The sequence below is a fragment of the Panthera uncia genome, chromosome C2, assembly GCF_023721935.1.
Source record: "Panthera uncia isolate 11264 chromosome C2, Puncia_PCG_1.0, whole genome shotgun sequence".
Lineage (NCBI taxonomy): Eukaryota > Metazoa > Chordata > Mammalia > Carnivora > Felidae > Panthera > Panthera uncia.
Window position 1 is genome coordinate 44,647,948 of NC_064810.1, and position 20,171 is coordinate 44,668,118.

Here is a 20,171-nt window from a genome sequence, read left to right on the forward strand (position 1 = left end):
GTCAGAAATGGTATACAGTAAATATATTATGCTAATACTTTCAAAGCCAAAGATCCCAGGAACACACTATAGTTTAAAAAGTTGGGTTTATTGTTCGTTTTAGCAAGGGAAAAACACACAACATGTGGAACTGTAGCGTGTGTCAGTAAGGGAAATTTAAATGAAACCTACTAAAGGATTTGGGCTTTCATTGGGTGATTTAGGCAATCTAAGGAAGCAGATTAGATTAGATGCTGCCAGAAAGCAGCAACGATTCTATAATTGAGTGTGTGTGTATGTGTGTGTGTGTGTGTGTGTGTGTGTGTGTGTGTTTTGTATTAAGTATTTTTTATTCTATTTATTTTTATTGATACACATGTAGTTGACACACAATGTTACATTAGTTTCAAGTGTACAACATAGTGACTCAGCAATTCTATGTGTTATGCTATATTCATCACAAGTGTAACTACCACCTGTCACCATAAAACACTATTATAATACCATGGACTATATTCCCTATGCTGCACCTTTCATCCCTGTGACTTATTCATCCCATAACTGGAAGCCTGAACTTCCCACTCCCCTTCGCCCCTTTTTGCCTATACCCCTACCCTCTCCCCTTTGGTGATCTCCAGTTTGTTCTCCATATTTATAGGTCTGTTTCTGCTTTTTTCTTTATTTGTTCATTTTGTTTTTTAGATTCCACACGTAAGTGAAATAATATGGTGTTTGACTTACTTCACTTAGCATAATGCCCTCTAGGTCCAACCATGTTGTTGCAAATGGCAAAGTCTCATTCTTTTTATTGGCTGAGTAATACTCTGTTGTATATATACATCTTCTTTATCCATTTGCCAATTGATGGACACTTAGGTTGCTTCCTTATCTTGGCTATCATAAATAATGCTGCAATGAACATGGGAGTGTAGATATATCTTCAATATCCTGTTTTCATTTTCTCTGGGTAAATACCCAGTAGTGGAATTACTGGGTCACATGGTATTTCTATTTTTTTTTTAAATTTTTTGAGGAACAGTGCTTCACCCTGTTGATGAGGTAGGGATTCTTACCCTAGGGTCATGGGATGCCAAAAACACAACACCCTATGTTAGGCAGGTGAGGTTGGTAGATATTTATCAATTACATGTACTCACAGCCCAGGGAGGAAGAGGACACCACACACTACACAGGCCCACCTGGAGGTTGCACTTGGGAACCTACCAAACAAACAGGGAGGCTGTAAGAGACAGGCTTTGTAGTACCAAGAGGATAAGGCACCCTCTGTTTCCCTTAGGAGGATGTGATTGGCTTGTTTGAATCATTCCACAGACTGACAGGAAAGTGAAACCTGCTACATGGGGATAAGGAAGAACTATATATGAGCCATTAGGTAAAGAGGGATATTTGGCTAGAGAACCATATATATGGGAGCCGAGTGGGAGGGAGAGCCTGTGGGAAGGCTGTTTGAGGCCTTCCCAGTTTCCCCCAGATATTAAAACAGCACATAATATTGGGCTTTAATTTTAGGACTTACACCACAATATCTTAATGAATCTTATCTCCACAGAGGGGAGACAAGAACAAGGATAAGGATACAATTGGTGAAGAAAGAGCCATTATTCATTCTAGCCAAGAGAGGAGGGCATATTTAGTATTTTGGCATGTGACCTTGCCTTTGTCTGTGCTTAGGCAAAGTACACAGTGACCTTGCTCTGTCTCATTTTGTCATGGTCTCAGAGTAACCTTGTCAAGGCTGGTATAGTGTGTGATAGGAGAGTTACACAGCCCAGCTGTGAGACCGAGGACAGCTTCTGATTGTTGAGCTGCTAATTTTTTCTTTTTCATTTAAAAGGGACTGATAGTAGTGGAGATTAAATTAGATGGATTTATCAGAGCAAGTTTTCTGAAGGAGGGACCTCAGACTTGGCCTTTACTGCTTATGAGAAACCATCCCCATAGAGGACTGAGGAAGATGGACAAGGGAGGAAAGAGGACACTTTGTGGAGAACATTCCTATCAGAGGGAAATAGCAAGTGTAAGGAAAGAAATACCTCATTATACCTGAGAGATATGTTCTAAAAAGCCATCAGGAGTGTGGATCTTGGCTTCATTGACTCTCAAGGGGTTGGAGGTAGGGGAAACCAGAGTCTCAGGACGTGGAAGAGAAAATTTTGGAAATCTTCCAGGAGATTGTGAGGTGGCAGTCCCCCGAATGGATGGTCCCTCACCACCTCCACCATTCTCTCACGGTTTTAATTTGGTTATGTAGACTTTATATGGAAAATCCAATACTAATTGTTATTATAATATAATAACAAAATATTAATAATAATAAACATCCCAGACAGCACTAAATGGTAGTTATAAGCACAGACCCTGGAGCCAGACTTCCTGAGTTCAAATTACAGTTTTACCACTTTCTAGTTGTGTCACGATAGGCAGGTTATTTAGCCCATGTATCTCAGCTTCTTCATCTGCAAAGTGGGGATAATAATGGTACCCACCACAAATGTTTGTTGTCAAGATCAAAATATATATTTAGTTTTTAGATCTGGTTCATGTTAAGCAATGTATAAGTGCTACCTGTGTAATAATGATGGCGACAATGATTGGAAAAGAAAAAAAAAAACTATAGTTAGCACCATATTCCTGTAGTCAGTGAGTTAATGATGCACTAACCAGTATATAAAAATGTTCACACATCATAGTGAAGAATAATTTATCTTACTGATGGTTATGTACAGGGCCTCAACTCTTGCTACAAGGATAATAATATAATGGAACAGCCTTTGGCAATATCTTAAACTATGCATTTGATTTAGATTATATTTTTACTCTCTGATATGTCTTATACATTCAGGCCTTCCACAGATAAGGGTTTTAATACATTTCCTGACTGCAGTTTTTGGGCTTTGCCTGAAGAATACACTAGGAGTCTCAGATCTTTAATTGAGGCAACCATATTTAGTGTCACTGAAATAAGTGTGATAACAGCTTGATGGTACAAAGTTTGACATGAAGAAAACACCTACCTGGTGATAATAGGATACATAAATTTCAGAGAACAAAAAAAAAAAAAAAAAAAAAAAGAAAATTACCACTCTGCCTGTCTTGATCAAATAACACCAGTGTTTTCTATTTATTTCACTACATTCAAAAGTTTATTTGGATTACTATGGAATGCTAACAGAAAATCACTTGCATTATGGGCTCAAGACAGGTGAGGAGTTTTAAAATATTGGTGAGCTTTTATTTTCACTAGAAAACTTATTAAGGCAAAAGAAAAAAAAAGAAATATCTGTTTTATTGTGGATATTTATTATAACAAACCACAGTGGTCCAAGAAGGAATTTGAAGTACCTTAGTAGGCCTGGATGTATAAGACATTAATTTAGACATAGGTACATACCTTTTCTCTCAAGGTTCAGAGCTTCAATAGTAAAATGTCAAACATCTCTACCAATGGCCATTTTTTTAATGTCTGAGAGAAAATCTTTAAAAATTTTTTTTGTAATTACAAAACTGAAAAACTACAGCCTCTTTTTCCTGTCAACATGAAACATTTAACCTCCAACAGGTTGAGAGTATCATTAAGTAAAAACAGACTTTTCTTGTTTTGATGTCAAATTAAACAAGATTTATAAAACTCTAATATCATATGCACTGAACTTGGGGACCCCACTCTAGTCTGAGTTTTCTATTTGCTTATTTGTTGGTTTAATGTAGAGTAAACTCTCTTGTTAGACTGCTTTCTATTTCTAATAGACATGTTTACACATAATTTAGAAGCAATATTTTGGCTTATTTCCTTCCTAGTGTTTTTTTTTTTCACTTAAAAAATATCTTAGCATTTATAGCAAAAGGTGGTTAATATTCATGTATAGTCAATATTTAGTTGATTATAATGAATTGGTTCTTCTTTGGACCAAATAAGGATAATTGAAATCTATGGTACTTCAAAAATTTAATTTGGTTCTCTACACTTAAATTTACATTCCATTGAACTATTAGCCAGAACTGCTAGCTAATAAACTAACTGAAGATACTTTAATTTTCATTTCTTTCACCATTCCAAAGATTCATATAAGTTAAAGTACATGAACAGCACTTTACAGTTGATAAGCACTTTTATATATATCATCACTTTTGATCTTCCCAGTATCCTGATGAGGAAGGGACATTATAGAATTATGGAAGATTTTATTATTATCTTTACTTGATAGATTAATAAATTGGTGATCAAGCATCATGCTCTTAAGCAAATGTAGGTAATTGGCCTCAGAAAAGTTAAGTCTGGAATTTCAAGTTTTATTGAATTTATTGCATTGCACTAAGAAAACTTCCAAACTTCTTTCCCACGATAACCTCACTTGCCACCCTTGGCTTCTGACCTTTGAAACATTGTCTTCATTTTTCTCGCTCCCTCTGTGCACCACTGCCTGGAACGTTACTGCTTTTCTTGAATATCCAAATCGTACCTATCGCTCAACATCAGCAAAAGTTTCACCTGCTCCAGGAAGCCTTCTAGCTGCCACTGTTCTTAGTTAACTAATACACCATTTGCAGAGATTGGTTCTTATGTTCTTGAGTGTTATATTTGTTCAGCTAAACTCTTCTGCTAGACTATAAGCTCCTAAGAACAGAGACCAAGTCTTACACTTCTTTGAACTCACAGCACTGTAGCACTGGATATGTGTATATGTATACATATATATGTATACATATATGTATATGTATATGTATATGTATATGTATATGTATACATATTAAATATGTGTATTTAATATATATATTAAATTTGTGATAAATATTTGCCTACTATTCATTACTTCCCAATGAAGCCGTTGCTGAGCCATAAATTATCTTACTATATTTGTATTCCAACCATGTGACTTGTAATTTAGCCTGTATAATCACCTATTATAGTTGAGTTCAGTGTAGTCATTTCAATATGTTCATGTACCAGTTGACCCTAGCATTGATTTCTGGTGGTAGTGAAACTCAGATATATGGTCTGCAGGATCAAGTCAGCTACACATGCCTGATGGATTCCCTGAATAGAGCAGACATTTGGCCCATATTTCAGTATTGAGAACAGGAACAGGAAATGTTATACAGTGATTGCTTTTCTATAGAATTACATTAGCATCACCCATTCTGCTAGTCATAATTTCTCTGCAGATCAGGGAGATCTATCAATGGCAGTTCCTGTGCCTTACCATATGAAAGTGCATTCCATTATTCATTATAAATGATGCTGATCAAGCACATCATCATTATAAGTTTAATTTTTAAGAAAGAAATCTCCATGTGGAAATGACACAGTTGACAGTCATTATGTTAAAAAAAAAAAAAAAAACAGTACCGTATGACAACTCAGTTCTTCTGGAATGTAAGTATTCTGCTTAAACAACTACTTTTGTTCATATTTTAAGGAGAATTTGGAGAAGTCTGTAGTGGGCGATTGAAGACACCAGGGAAAAGAGAGATCCCCGTTGCCATCAAAACTTTGAAAGGTGGCCACATGGATCGACAAAGAAGAGATTTTCTAAGAGAAGCTAGTATCATGGGTCAGTTTGACCACCCAAATATCATTCGACTGGAAGGTGTTGTCACAAAAAGTAAGTACTGATTCTCTTCATTACTTCTTTTGTATATCTCTATCTTAGTTCCTTAAAATTAACAAACAAACGAAAACCTCACTAGCAATACCACAGCCATTAAGAGGATAATCTACTTCAGAGGGCGCCTGGGTGGCTCAGTCGGTTAAGTATCTGACTTCAGCTCAGACCATGATCTCACCATTCATGAGTTTGGGCCCCCTGATGGCTAAGAGCGTGGAGCCTGCTTCAGATTCTGTTTCTCCCTCTCTCTGCCCTTTCACTGTCCGCTCTCTCTCTCTCTCTCTCTCTCTCTCTCTGTCAAAAATAAATAAAAATATTAAAAATTTAAAAAAAGAAGGTAATGTAGTTCAGATATCATCTTCTGAACCCCTCAGAATCTTGATATTAGGCTATGATATTATCAGAGTTTGCACTGGTCACCAAACAGCTTTGAAATGGTATTTATTACCTGTAAATCATTTGCTAATTTAACTTGAAGTAATGAATCAAAAGTAAAGGGCTACATATTTTTCTAATCTCTATAAGCTGTTTACTTCTTCTAAAGCTGTTAAAATTTCAATATTAATAGAAGAAACAGTTAAAATATTTTAGGTCATTAAGGTAAAATACTTCTGCTTGTAAATAAATTTCATATACAAATATGGACGCTTTATCTGAAGTAGAACTTCTAAACAAACATTTTTATATGGAACCCATCTACATAAATGCCATTAGAACTAAATTACTTTAATTTATATAAAATGGAAAAAAGAATTAAAAATTCGAGGGGAAAAATCCTGTTTTTACAGAAATAGTGAGCTCAAAGCCATCCCTTTGAACTTTCTTAATATTTCTTAATATAAAATTAATCTTATACTCTAAAAAATAGATTGCTATATAAACACTTTTATTTGAATAATGACAGGACATAAACCTTAACTCATTTCTCCTTATTCACTAAAAATTATAACTTATAAAACCCAATAGCAAATATTAAAAAAAACAAAAAAAAGTAATTTAAATCTTTGAGAAGCATTTTTTCATAAAACTGATATTTCTCTTAAACCACTTATGTAAAATTAAAATTTCACATCATATTTGAAAACAGGCAAGTATAAAAGCTTACTAAAAGCATACAACTGAGTATGTGTATGAAACTCCTAAGTCCCTCTCATAAGGCATTGACCAACATGCTGCCCAAGGGGAACAGAAGATAACAGTTAGCCTTGACAGTCTGGAAGACCCAAAAGTGTACTTTTGAAGATAGCTGTTGCACTGGTCTGTTACTTTAGTGACCTTAACGGGGCCTTCCAGTATTTACGTCCTTGTGTTGCTCTCTCCATTGGTTCTGGACTTGTCCATGTGTCTGTGTGGAAGCATCTTACACATTTGCATTTTGGAGCTTGTCCTCTTACAACACTGCTTCCTGTAACCCAGCCTCCAACACTGAGCAAAACCAGTATCAGATCTTTGTTTTCTCCCTCTGGTAAGTCACATTATATGACTTTGTTATGTCACATATTGCCATATATTTTATATGCTAGATATAGATATAGATATAGATATAAATATGGATAAAAGTAACGAAAAGGAAAAAGATTTATATAGCTCTATGAAGTAGTAAGATTTATTTATCCTAAATCAACTGAATAGGTTTAGTGAGATAGTCTGTGGCACGTGTCTGCCCATTTGAAATACTCCCCAATGCAGTGATTGTTTCATATGTCTAATAATCTTGTCTAAAAATGGGACCAGTGACCTCTACAAAGCCAGATTTGTATGTTTCCTAAGTCAGGGTCCTTGTTCCATTTCAAGAAAAAAGAAAGAAGTGGGGGGAAGGAAAGGGAGGAAAAGATAGTTGAGAAAGGACAGATTCAATATGCTTTTGAATGGCAATCATCATTACAGTTTGAACTTGTAAAAGTGAGCCCATATAAGGGTGCTGGGCTGTTGCTGAGGTGGATGGTAGAGATAGAGAAAGGGGTAATTCCCACAAAGATAAGTGGGCATATTTATACTCTTATCTTCTTGACTCAAGTGCTATGAGATTTTTAGGAGAAAGGCAATAAATAAATGAATGCCTCATTCCCATAAACACATGGTAATTGTTCCAAGATTGCCCTTAAGTAGCTAAAAGATAGCTAGCAATTAATGCTCCCTAAGGACTACCATATTGCATAAAAGATAATACTGACAAAGATAAAGATGAAGCATAAGTTTATGCAGTCATGTTAGTAGAGTATCCTGGGGTTCTCAGAAATAAACTCAGACTCTCAGTTGAAAGTAATGCAAAATTATAGATCAAAATCTTCATCAGATCCTTTTATAAATTCTTAATAGGGATACTTTTTATCTTATGTATACGTTTTATCTCCAAGAGATACATATTACAAAGTTCTTGGGAACACTTTGCTCTTTCATATTCAAAGCATATAACTACTTTTATTTTAAACTTGAAAGTTAAATGATTAAAAGCTGCATTATATAAAAAGTGTGTGTGATAAAAGTTGAACCTATTTATTTGATACACATCACAATTTCATTAACCTGTTAAGATAAAACTGATATAAACAGAGATTACTCGAGCTAAACCATATGCTTAGCACATACTTTTTGTCCAACAAGCAAATAGAAGCCATTAGTTAGAGAACAGACTTATAGCCATTAGTAGCATGCATAGTAGCAATTTGTAACTGGTAAGGTATACACCAGTGTCATTAGTTTCTTAACCAAAAGAGAAAGTACTACCCTCCTATAAAAAGATAAGAATAGTGGTTAAATGATGAAGACACACAGTGCAGTAACCACACTCCTGAAGCCTGGCCCAGCAGTTTGAATCATGATGATGGAAGGAACCAGAGAGAACTGATGAAGTGCCTATCTCCCAGCTTAGAGGCTGATAATTAAATTTAGATATACCAACTATATCTCAGGTAAATCATAGATCTAGTAAGGAGTAATAGAAACCAATGAGGATAGCAAATGAATTCCCAAACATAACTTCATTTCATTGTAGGACTTTCCTAAAGACATTCTGTGGGGACAGAACAGGAGCTATAACAAGAAAGTGCCAGCATGCCCAAACCTCTTTAAATATGGCAGAGTACTGTGGGCTCCTTTCAGACAGTTTCAGTGGGTCTACACAGGCTCTAAGGGAGTAGATTCAAGTCAGTCAAATACATTGTACAGTAACTGCATGAGAACTGCCCCTCTGGTTCCAGAATTGCATTCTGCTTGTCAAGTAATACATTGCCCAAGATTTCTGACTATTACTGTTGCCACCAATGTGATCCTTGCCTCTCCACCTGGTGTGCGTCCAGCTACCAGTTACAGGGTCTTGACCAAGTCCTCCATGTCTTTAGGCATCAGTTGTTTGGTTTTTGTTTTAATCTACACAAAAGATTGAAAAGTGCAGATTGGACTAGAAAACAGTAAAAGTCACATTTAGCCCTAATATTTTGTGTTCCATTCCTTTGCCAAAGGAAGAGGGTCACAGATGTTGGTGAGGAAAATTTGTGCCATTGGTAACTTATCACCTCACTTGTAATTTTTTAAATAACTTCAGGTTTGTATCAGTAATCCAAAGAGAATAGAGAGAGGTTCCAGAAGAAACAAAAAGTCCCTTTAATAAAGTTTTATTTTAACAATCTGTGAGAGAATGTATAGGTAAAATTTTCCTGTAAGGCAAAATCAAGGTTTGGATATAAGGAATATACATTGTAGGGGTAAATATTCTGCAAAACTGATTCTAATAAAATAAATTAGATAGTTTTCCCCCCCAACCCACCGGCCTCTGGAGTTCAGCCATTCTGCTAGCTAAGATAGTTTGAGAGGTTTGTTTTGCTTTGTTTTCTGAGACAGTTATTGAGCACCACCAGGTGTTAGAAATTATTTCTGATTAAAACCTAGAGCTATAGAAAAGAAGCACTCAGTGTTCGTGAGAAGCCCACTTGTTGGTGTCTGTCCACTGGGAGCAACAGACAAGCAGGCCACTATTTCCCAGTGTGATGTGTGGCATGTGTTGTTCTGGATACAGTTATTGTTAATTTATTCATCCATTTATTCAGTGAATATTTACTTACTGGGTGCCCACTCTTCTAGTCAGTGGTAATATGGTATTGAAAAAGAGCTTCTATCTACTGGAGGAAACCAAAAGAAATTAAATGCATGAATATAATTTTAGGTAAAGAGAAAAAAACCTGAATGAAGTGAAAGATCAAGCCCTGCCAAGATTTGGTAGAAGAATATTCAGGCAGAGAAAACAGAAACTCTTGTGGCTAAGAAAGAAGTTGGCATGTTTCGGGGCATCAGGGGCAAAGTAATAGCAGTAATACAGATTCGGGCATCCAAAACATCAGGGGCAAAGTAATATGTAATACAGATTACATATTCAAAGAAAAAAACCATAGGTAGGCAAAACAGTGAGAGGACTAGTGTAGTAATCCAAGTAAAAAATAATGGGAAACTAAATTAGATAAGATAAGAAGGGAATAGAGTCAAGAGATATTTCCAGAGTTAAATTGGGAGACTTCAGTGACTGATTTCAGATGTCTTACAAGTTTCTGGTTTAACACAAGAGAAGAAATTCTGGAGAAATGCAGATTTGGAGAGAAAATGATGAATTCTAACTTGATGTTGTATTTGAGGTACCTGGGACACTTAAAGAACTCCAGGAATCCTCTGGAACCTGGGTGGACGTCTAGGCTGCAGGTGAAAATTTAAGAGTACTCATCAGATGGATGGTGAGGGGCACCTGGGTGGCTCAGTCGGTTAAGCGTCCGACTTCAGCTCAGGTCATGATCTCATGGTTCGTGAGTTCGAGCCCCGCGTCGGGCTCTGTGCTGACAGCTCAGAGCCTGGAGCCTGCTTCGGATTCTGCATCTCTCTCTCTCTCTCTCTGACCCTCCCCCGTTCATGCTCTGTCTCTCTCTGTCTCAAAAATAAACAAACAAACAAACAAACAAAAAGATGGATGGTGATTGGTAGTTGAAGCTATTGGGAGGACAAGCTTACCCAGAAGGTTGAGGAGAACTATCCTTAACAGGCAAACTGAAGATGAAAAGCTTACAAAAGATACAGAAGAAACAACCTAGAAGAAAGGTTCCTAAGAATGAGGGAGAGGCCAATAGAGTAAAGGGAGCTGGGAAGCCAAGTAAGACAAGGATTGAGAATCATCTGTTGGGTGAGGCAATCAGGAGGGCACAGCCCATTACAGCTTATATGAAGATGGTCAGATTGCAGTGGACTATAAGGTATGTGCACACTGCAGTCAGACTGATAGGTTAAAATGCAAATTAGATTGTGTTGATTTCTTACTTACATTCCAGATGCTTACCATGCTATGTTATTCATTCATTCAAGTAATATTTATTATGTACCTAACTACTGTGTGCCAGGCACTTTCATAAGCATTAGGCATTTGGCAGTGAAAAAGAAAGCCAGAATACCTGTCCTCCTGGGTCAGGTCCATACATTTACGTCCTCTGGTTTCATTCTTCTCCAGTCTCTTGAATTGTAGATTACATTCCTGCTGAATGACAAAAGCATCTTAAAACTTACCCTCATTTATTCCATGTATCTCCTCCTCTTCAAAATCCCTGAGGAGCTGAATGCAAATGTACCAAGCTGACCCTAATGGGTACATAGATAACTATGATATGAAAAGGATATTGGTACCTAGAAGTCCCAGACACCTCTGGAGTTACCAGCCTCCTTTTTTTTTTTTCAGTCATGTAAGGGGCAAGGTCATTTGCTCAAGTGATAGGTAAAGGGCTTGGGGTATTCCTGAATGTTTGAAATAGCCCTGAGAAGAGTGAGAAAGAAAACAGACCAGGAAAACTTAGAAAGGTTGTGAGTATCACTGAGGACACAAGAGAATTTGGAGATCATGACAGAACTGCTACCCCAAAGATTGTGGTTAGCAAATGTGGTTAACAAAAGGAACGATGAGAGGCAGCAATAAGAGAAGAAATCCTAATTTGTTTTAATCTTTTCTCTCTTCTCCTAATATCTACTATTTGCTGCTACTGAAAATAGTGATGAATTATAATTGTGCAATTTTTGGAGTCTCAGTGGATTCTTGGGATATTTGCTACAAAGCATTTGCCACTTGGAATTATAATGTATACATATTGATAAATAGAAAATGAACTAGGGGTGCCTGGATGGCTCAGTCGGTTGAGCATCCGACTTTGGCTCAAGTCATAATCTCATGGCTCATGAATTCAAGCCCCGCATCGCATCAGCTCTGTGCTGACAGCTCAGAGTCTGGAGCCTGCTTCAGATTCTGTGTCTCCCTCTCTCTCTATCCCTCCCCTGCTCATGCTCTGTCTCTCTCTGTCTCAAAAAATAAATAAACATTTAAAAAATTAAAAATAAAATAAAAATAAAATGAACTAACTGTGACTATAAGAAATAGTAACAAGATGACATATTCTGGTAGCCCTGCGTACCTCACTCCATTCAAGCAGCACTGAGGCTAATTGGGAGCAGCAGCTTATACTCTGCCAGAGTGTGCTTCCCTATTTACAAGAGAGAAGGTACTTCTTCAGTGTTCAGGAGGAATTTATTCTTGTTCCTTCTGTGTTTAAGTATCTGAGTTTTCTCAAGGTCATTCAGTTTAATCACCTTTCTAGATCTGCCTCTAACTTAATGTGTACTTCCTGTGGTTCTCCCCTTTCCCTAACCAGCCTGCTAATTATCAGGTAGACTGTAATAAGATGTAACAGTTTAAAAATTCTAGTAACAAGTTGCTCAATATGAAGATAGCACTGTAAAGTATAGAACTAGGAGAGAAAAAGGAATATAAATACAATCTTATGTATACCTAATGCTGCCCTTTAATATCTCAAAATCAAAATGAATAGAATTATCTAGAGGGTGAAATCTTACTCATTTTCAAAAATAAAAATTCCTTCTAAATCATTCATGATGAAGTTTTTTTTTTTTTTTCTTCTGGTGAAAAGTTTGATGGTGCTGAATTTGAGAAGAGCTATAGATAACTCTATATAATAGACATAAATTTGCATCATGACATCAGGAGCATGAGAACCATTCTACCAAACTGGAAGTTCAGGCAATCAGTCATTACTGAGGAAATTTCACCAGGTTCCTGATGGTCTTATGTAGGACTGGATAAAGAACAGTAGAAGTCTTAATCACTGCAAATAATTATGGGCTCCTTGCATATGTGGCTTCTAATAAAAAACTATCCAGGAACTCCTGGGCACCTTAGTCTGTTAAGTGTCCAACCCTTGGTTCAGCTTAGGTCGTGATCTCACACAGTTCATAGGTTCGAGCCCCATGTTGGGCTCAGCACTGACAGTGCAGAGGCTATTTGGGATTCTCTGTCTCCCTCTCTCTCTGCCCCTCTCCCCCGCAAAATAAAAAATAAAAAAAAAAAAAAAAACTACCCATAAACTTAATAAAAATGTAGCAAGCTCCTTATTTAATTTCATGATGATGCATACTTTAATGCTTATTTTGTTGTTGTTGGAATATGTTACTCTGACTTTTCTCCAATTTTCATTTTGACATAATTTCAAACTTAAAGAAAAATTTGTGAAAATAGTATAGTTCCCACATAAATTTTTCACTCGGTTTCCGTTGATGTTAATATTTTACATTAACCATAGGATTATTATCAAAGCCAAGAAATAAATATCAGTACGGAACTATTTACCAAACTACAGAATTTTGTCCAAATTCTATCAGCCTTTTCACTACTGTCCTCATCTGTCCCAGGGTCCTGTGAGAGTTCCCACATCCCCTTAGGATCTTCTAATCTGTGGCAATTCTGCAATGTTTCCTTGTCTCATGACCTTGACACTTTTCAAGAGTACTAGTCAGTTATTTTGTAGACTATCCCTCAGTCTAGGTGTGTCTGTTGTTTTTCCATAATTTGATTTCTGGTTATGAATTTTTGGCTGGAGTATCACAGACGTTATATACCTTTGTGAACATCATGTCCATATGCCTTATTCCTGGGATGCTAACATCAATCACTTGGTTAAGGTTTTGCCTTCTAGATTACCCAGTATAAAGTTACTTTTCCCCTTTTGTAATTAATATATGTTTGGGGGGAGATAATTTAAATTATACAAATATCCTGTTTCTTTTCAAACTTTTCCCTACTAATTTCATCATCCATAGTAGATCTTGCCTACAGCAGTTATTACTGCTATTTTCTAATGGTGAGTATTCTGTTTCTTTAGCTCTTCTATGTTTATTAATCAGAATACTTCTTTAAGGAACAGTTGTATTTCAGAATGTTCTATAGATAGAATTATACAAAATGAAGCCTTTTGAGTCTGGCTGCTTTCTCTTAGAATGCGCTTGAGAGTCATTCACCTTTGTTGTTGTTATTATGGAGTAATATCTCTTTGTACAGATGTACCATAGTTTGGTGATACATTCAGTAGTTGAAGGGCATATGGTCTGCTTTCAGTTTAGATGATTGTTAGTAAAATTCTGTGAACGTTAATGCACAGGTGTTTGTGGGAACGCATATTTACATTTAACTTGGGTAAATTTTGGGTATGGAATGACTAGATTAAAAGATAAATATGTGTTTAATTTTGTGAGAAACTGCCAAAATGTTTTCCAAACCTGATGTACCATTTCACATTTCCACCAGTAATGATGGGTTTCAGTGGTTCTGTTCTATGGACGATAGTTGGTTTTGTAACTTTTTAAAAAAAATTAGCCATTCTAGTGAACCTATATCAGTATCTTATTGTCATTTTAATTTGCATTCCCTAATGACTATTAATTTTATCATCTTTTCATATGTTTATTTGCTATCCATATATATCTTCTTGGTGAAATGTGGTTTCAGATTTTTACCAATTTTCTTGCACTGGGTTAGTTTTTTCTTAATGTTGAGTTTTTAAAGTTTGAAAAAATATTTTCTAGATACAGTTCTTTGTCAGAAATGTGATTTGTAGATTTTTTCTGGTTTTTAGCTTGTTTTTTTTATCTGTTTGTTTTCATTTTTGTTTTTTTATTTTTGTGTTGTTGTTCTATGAAGTGTGTCTTTAACAGAGTAAGTTTTGTAAGATTTGGTTATATCTAATTTATATATTTTTTTCTTTTATGGATTATACTTCTTGGTGTGATATCTAAAAACTTTACCTAACCCAAAGTTACAAAGATTTGTTCTTCTTTCCTCTAGAAGTTTTATAGCTTTGCACTTTGCATGTAAGTCTATGATCCATTTTGAGTTTAGTTTTGTATGAAATGTGAGGTATGGGCCAAGGTTTTTTTGTTTTTGTTTTTGGGTTTTTTTTTTTTTTTTTGCATATTTATCATTTTATCACCATTTGTCAAATTAGTTGTTTTTTAAATAAAACTGTTTTACTCATTTTTAAGGTTCCTTCTTTGCTTCAATGGCTTTCCTTTACCTCCTTCACCCACCAGACAAACCTCATGCTGCCAAAGCTAGAAATTCAAGGCTCTATTTGATTGGCCCCACTCACAACATACCTTTAGCTTTATCTTCTGCCTTTTATACCTTTAAGTATATATTCTATTAACAGTGAATCCTTGGTAATTACCCTGAACACAGTATGCTGTTTCTTATTTCACATATTTTGGGGAAATTCTCCCTCTCCTCTGCCCCCATCACCCTTAACTCAGCCAGGAAACTCTACTTATAAGCGGATGACACAGCTTATATGAAACTTCCTTTCTAGATCTCTGCAATGGGTTAGCCATCTGCATTGCACTTAACATGTTGTACTATAACCACCATTTATATGTGTGGCCCAGAAGTCTGTTGTATTCTTAGCCCTTATACCATAGGATTAGGGCCTTAGCACCCTTTTCTGATGCCCCTGAGGCTTTGTTCTGAAACAGTCCAACCAATCTGTTAGTTGTTACCTGTTGGGGCTCCCTCTTATGTACACACTACCTGCTAACAGCTATTATGGAGGTTTCCCCAGCCCAGTCACTGCCTATCAGTAGAATAAAACAATCCTGCCATTAATGCATTTATCTGGGTTTTCAAAACCCCAGAATTTTGCGGGGTCCTCTGCTGAGTGGAGCAAGGAAATAGTCTTTCTCTATCTACTTGGTTCCTCAGTGTTTCGCTTAGATACCAAAGCTGTACTCATGTACTCTGAGCAGCTAGAATCTCTCTGAAACAGGTTTATTTGGTTTCGGATGACCCTTAGTTTCTCGATAATAAAGAACGTGTATGGCTATGTATGGCTACCTCATTTTCTCCACTTAATCTCAATATTCTATCCCAGCTCTACTTCATTCTCCCCTCCATCTCCCTCCTCCCAAATTTCTAATATATATCCTCTACTATGTATTTTAAACTTATTTCCTTTTGAATAGAATGGGAAATCCTTTGTACCGGAATGGGCATTTGGGGGGAGGTCACGGTCTGTTGAAGACAGTTTTTATTTTATTTATTGTGGCACCTGGCATGGTGCTGAGCATGGAGTAAGCACTAAGTGCATATGGATGAAAGAAAATGGTATGAAAGGGAGAAAGGAAGGAGAAGGTAGGGGTAGAATAAAAAGAAGAGAAAGAAGAAAGAAGGAAAGAAGGAACTTAATTTTTCAGACTTCAAGGCCAGTTCTAAATCTGAACGCTGTGTAACATCAATCACATTTATATGAAATTGGCAGCTTTTGTCATAGTTGTGATTCTCTGTACTTTTGTAGTTTTTCATTCCTCTGAACAACAATCATATTTTTAGCTGTTTTTGTCCTCTGAAATTTTCGCTGCCTACTACATTGCATTATAATTATTTAGGTACGTGTCTCTTTCTACTGTAGATGAGAATCAACTTGGAAGTAGGAACACAACTAATTCATCTTTACGTTCTTCTACGTTATGTAGTCTAAGTCATATCACTTAGCATTCAATCCCAACTTCAGAATGGATGAAGAAATATGGTAGTGTGTTTCCTATGCCTGAGAAAAGAAAGTAGGCACAACTTAGTCCGCTCGTGATTGAGATATAGCAACACAGTGATGTGAATTTATTGACATTTTTATTAGGTTACATCAATCACTGCAAGTGAATTTATTCATTTTCCACTCATCACAAATGCCAACCAGAGACATCAGTGAATTTTTTTCTCCTTTTCATTCAGATGCAATGACTATTTCGGGTTTCTTAGCCCTGAAAATAATGCATCGACCTTTTCCCTAAACATTAATGGCATGATTTCCTTGAAATAAGTTCAGTTTTCATTTTGGCATAGCTATATATTATATGAGACATGCTATTGTATTTGGTACAGCTATCCATAAATATAGAAAGCTATAGCACCTCTGCGACTTGATCACTATTTCATGTACCTAATCACTGAAGTATTCCATTACACTGGAATGAAAGTATACAGAAATGCCTTCCATTAGCTACAGTTTCTGTGATTTAATGATTTCTTTAATATAGATTACATATCATTGCAAGAAATCCCAGGATATTCCCTGCGGAAAACAGGTCTGGATAGGAAGCATAAGGCTGCTGGAGAAAATCAAGCAAAGAAAGGGGCCACTCCAAAGAAAGGAAGAATCAAGGGTCAGTCTACTGGGATTTCTTAGTTTGTTTCAAAAAATGTAGAAACTAGTTATTTCCCTAAAAAAGGATTTGTAATTCATATCATTATCTTACATTTTAGGTAAATAACTTTATATATTAAAAAAAAAAAAAAGTTTCCCTTATGTCACTGTCAGTATTCCAAGTTTTTTCTGCCTGAATCAAACAATAGTCCTGGGTCATAGCATTGATTGATAATAGATTCAGAAAATATTTCACACTACCTCCAAGTAAAACATTTGGAAGACTACATTTGCCACATGATTAAAGTTTCAATTATACAACATGTAAAGCTTAAAACTACTATTGTTTTATAAGGTGAAACAAATGAAACCATTCCTATATGTAAAATATTGCTACTAATCATTTGGTATCTTCCCCAAGTTTTAGCTACAGGGAAATTCTCAGTTGTTAAAGTGGCCCACCCTTCAGTCTAAGTATAGATGTCTACACTTCTTACTAATTAAGAAATTGAGAACTGTCCAGGAAAGCCGATAAGAAAAAGATTGTAGGAAAGCTAGTATGAATGGAGCAAATCCCTCTCTAAATCAAATTTGAATCCCTTCAAAAGCTTATGAAGAATCCATAAAAATTTCATGGTTGAGGGGTATATTTCTGCTTGTGTTAAAGATGTCTCCTATACAATAGGAAAAAAAAAACCTTCTTTTAAGAAATAATGTGTTATTCAAAGACATGATGACAAAAGCTATACTATCATTTAGAATCTTGATGTCAATCATGGAAAGATAAAGTACACCTATATCAAACATTAACTTCTCTGCGTAACACTAAAGGTGGGTATTGCAGTAAATACTAGTTTTGTAGTTTCTACATTTTGTTCAGAAACTACCTCCTTATTGATGCAGAAAACAATTATTATCTAGTTATAAATACCATATGCTAGTACCATAATAGTGTAGATCTTCCCTAAAAATGTGGTCTCAGGCAAACTTCCAGAAAGCAGGGAATATTCTTTCCTTTATATCATTTCAGCTTTCAAAAATTTTCGCAGGAAACCTCTACTTTCCCATAGTGAGGGTAACCTATATTCTGATTTTCAAAAGCTGTAACTTCTTCTTTATTATTATTTTTAAATGTTTCATGTCCTTTTTATTTGCCCAAATGGAAATTTGTCCTACAAAATATTGTCCTTATTGGTCAGGACAGTTATAGTTAAATGAACGTATTGTGGAGCCTGTTAATGTCTACGTTGTGACTCTCTCATACCTTAAATTAAAGGTATCTTTCTGAAACTAATGCAATTGCCTTGTAACTCCTCTTCTTGCTTTCACTGTTGTCCTTACCACAACCCACTTTCATATTCAGAGTGATTTAAAGAAAAATGTGCAAACTGCACTTAGGAAAAAAAATTGCCAGGTCTTTACTTTGGTCTGCAATGCCTTTAATGATCTGGACCCTGCTTTCCTCTCAGATGTTGTCTTCTACTTCTATGCCCTCCTACCACCCTGTGCTCCAGACCATCTGTGTTCCTGGAACACACCAAGCTCACTGCTGCTTCAGGGTTCCCCATGTTCTTGTTCACTGCCATGATTTTACCAAATATCCTTACCAGACTGGTGTCTGAAAATACGAATACCCTACCTCCTCTCCCCAGACACTCTTTATCCTCTATCTTGCCTTATTTTCTTCTCTTGTACATATAATTTTATAAATGGTGTAGTCTTCATTCTGATGTGCTTAGAATACTCTGCACCAACGAATGTTCTGGAATATACAGAAGTAAACACTCAGTGGAGATTTGCTTTATAAATAAATGAACCATTTTAACAATATCATTAAAACAATACCCTACTAGCATTTCTAGAATTCCCAGTTTTACTCATGCCATTATTTTGGCACATTACCAAATACAGATTGTTTAGACCAAATAGATTATTCAGTCTAAAACTTAAAATGTAGACTAAAGCACTATGAAATATTTTTATAATATATCAAATTGTATATAATAGGATTCTTACCTTTTTATAATTATTTATAAACCAGGCATATCATTAATATAAAGACTCTGGAATTGGGATTATGTAGTAAATAATGAAGTTATCAAACACTGCATATGTTGAGAATTGTATAGAGAAGTCATTCCAGTTTAGATGGATTAGCCTGTTAGCAAATTAGTTAATAAAAATGAACTCAAAGAAAAGCTTGAAGCAGAAAATTTTTAGTAAGTAAATTAACTTATGAAGCATATTTATTGGAAAGCAACATGTGTTTTTTTTTAGCTAAATGGATTCCCAAAATAGCAAACTTATTATTAACTTAATAGTTTTTTGTTCCAATAAAATTATTTTGTAAACCAAGTTAGTGTTTATTTTTGGATTACAGCTTTAGAATAATTTTGTTTTGTTTTCATTTGTTATTTTTCATATTGTCTGTACTTCCTAAAATAAACAAATATTGTGTTGGTATTTTGTTTCTAAGCTATGATGAAAAATATCTTTATATTAAATGGAACAACCTGACGAAATTTCCACTTTTATAGATGAAAAATTATTGAATGTAGGAAATTCCATATGCCTCTACCTACGAGTTAGGTTTCATTTCTAATAGAGTCAATTTGCAAAAGAGTTGGCCAGTTTATAAATAGAGTGTTATCTGTATACATACTTTTTTCTATAACCAAACCCTTGAAACAATGGAGGGAAACATCTCCCCAAATAAAATAGTAAATTAATCAGCAACATAAAACCAACTCATCCTAAATTAAGAAAAAACAAAAATAATTTACTGAGCCACATACCTGAGAAGTGTAGTAATCCAAGAACAGCTATATGCAGGGGTTCAAAAAAACAGTGAAATCACTGATGGATGGACGGATGGATGGATGGATGGATGGTTAGATAGATGGATGGATAGTTAGATAGATAGATAGATAGATAGATAGATAGATGATAGATTAGATAGATAGCCTCTACTTTTCTCTGCATGCTCCCTTTGGCTTCCTTTTTAGGCAGATTCTTTCTCCTTGCTGGAAAGATGACTCCCTGCAGATCTATTGACTAAATTGTCCCT

At 35.6% G+C, this 20,171-nt stretch overlaps 1 protein-coding gene across 1 annotated transcript in view; it reads left to right on the top strand.

The window, feature by feature from the left end:
* Nucleotides 1-20,171, top strand: part of EPHA6 (EPH receptor A6) — an 867,771-nt gene that overhangs the window by 664,925 nt on the left and 182,675 nt on the right. The window contains exon 12 of the mRNA XM_049628043.1: nt 5,418-5,603. Coding sequence (XP_049484000.1) covers nt 5,418-5,603 — 186 coding nt within the window. The remainder of the gene's footprint in view (nt 1-5,417; nt 5,604-20,171) is intronic.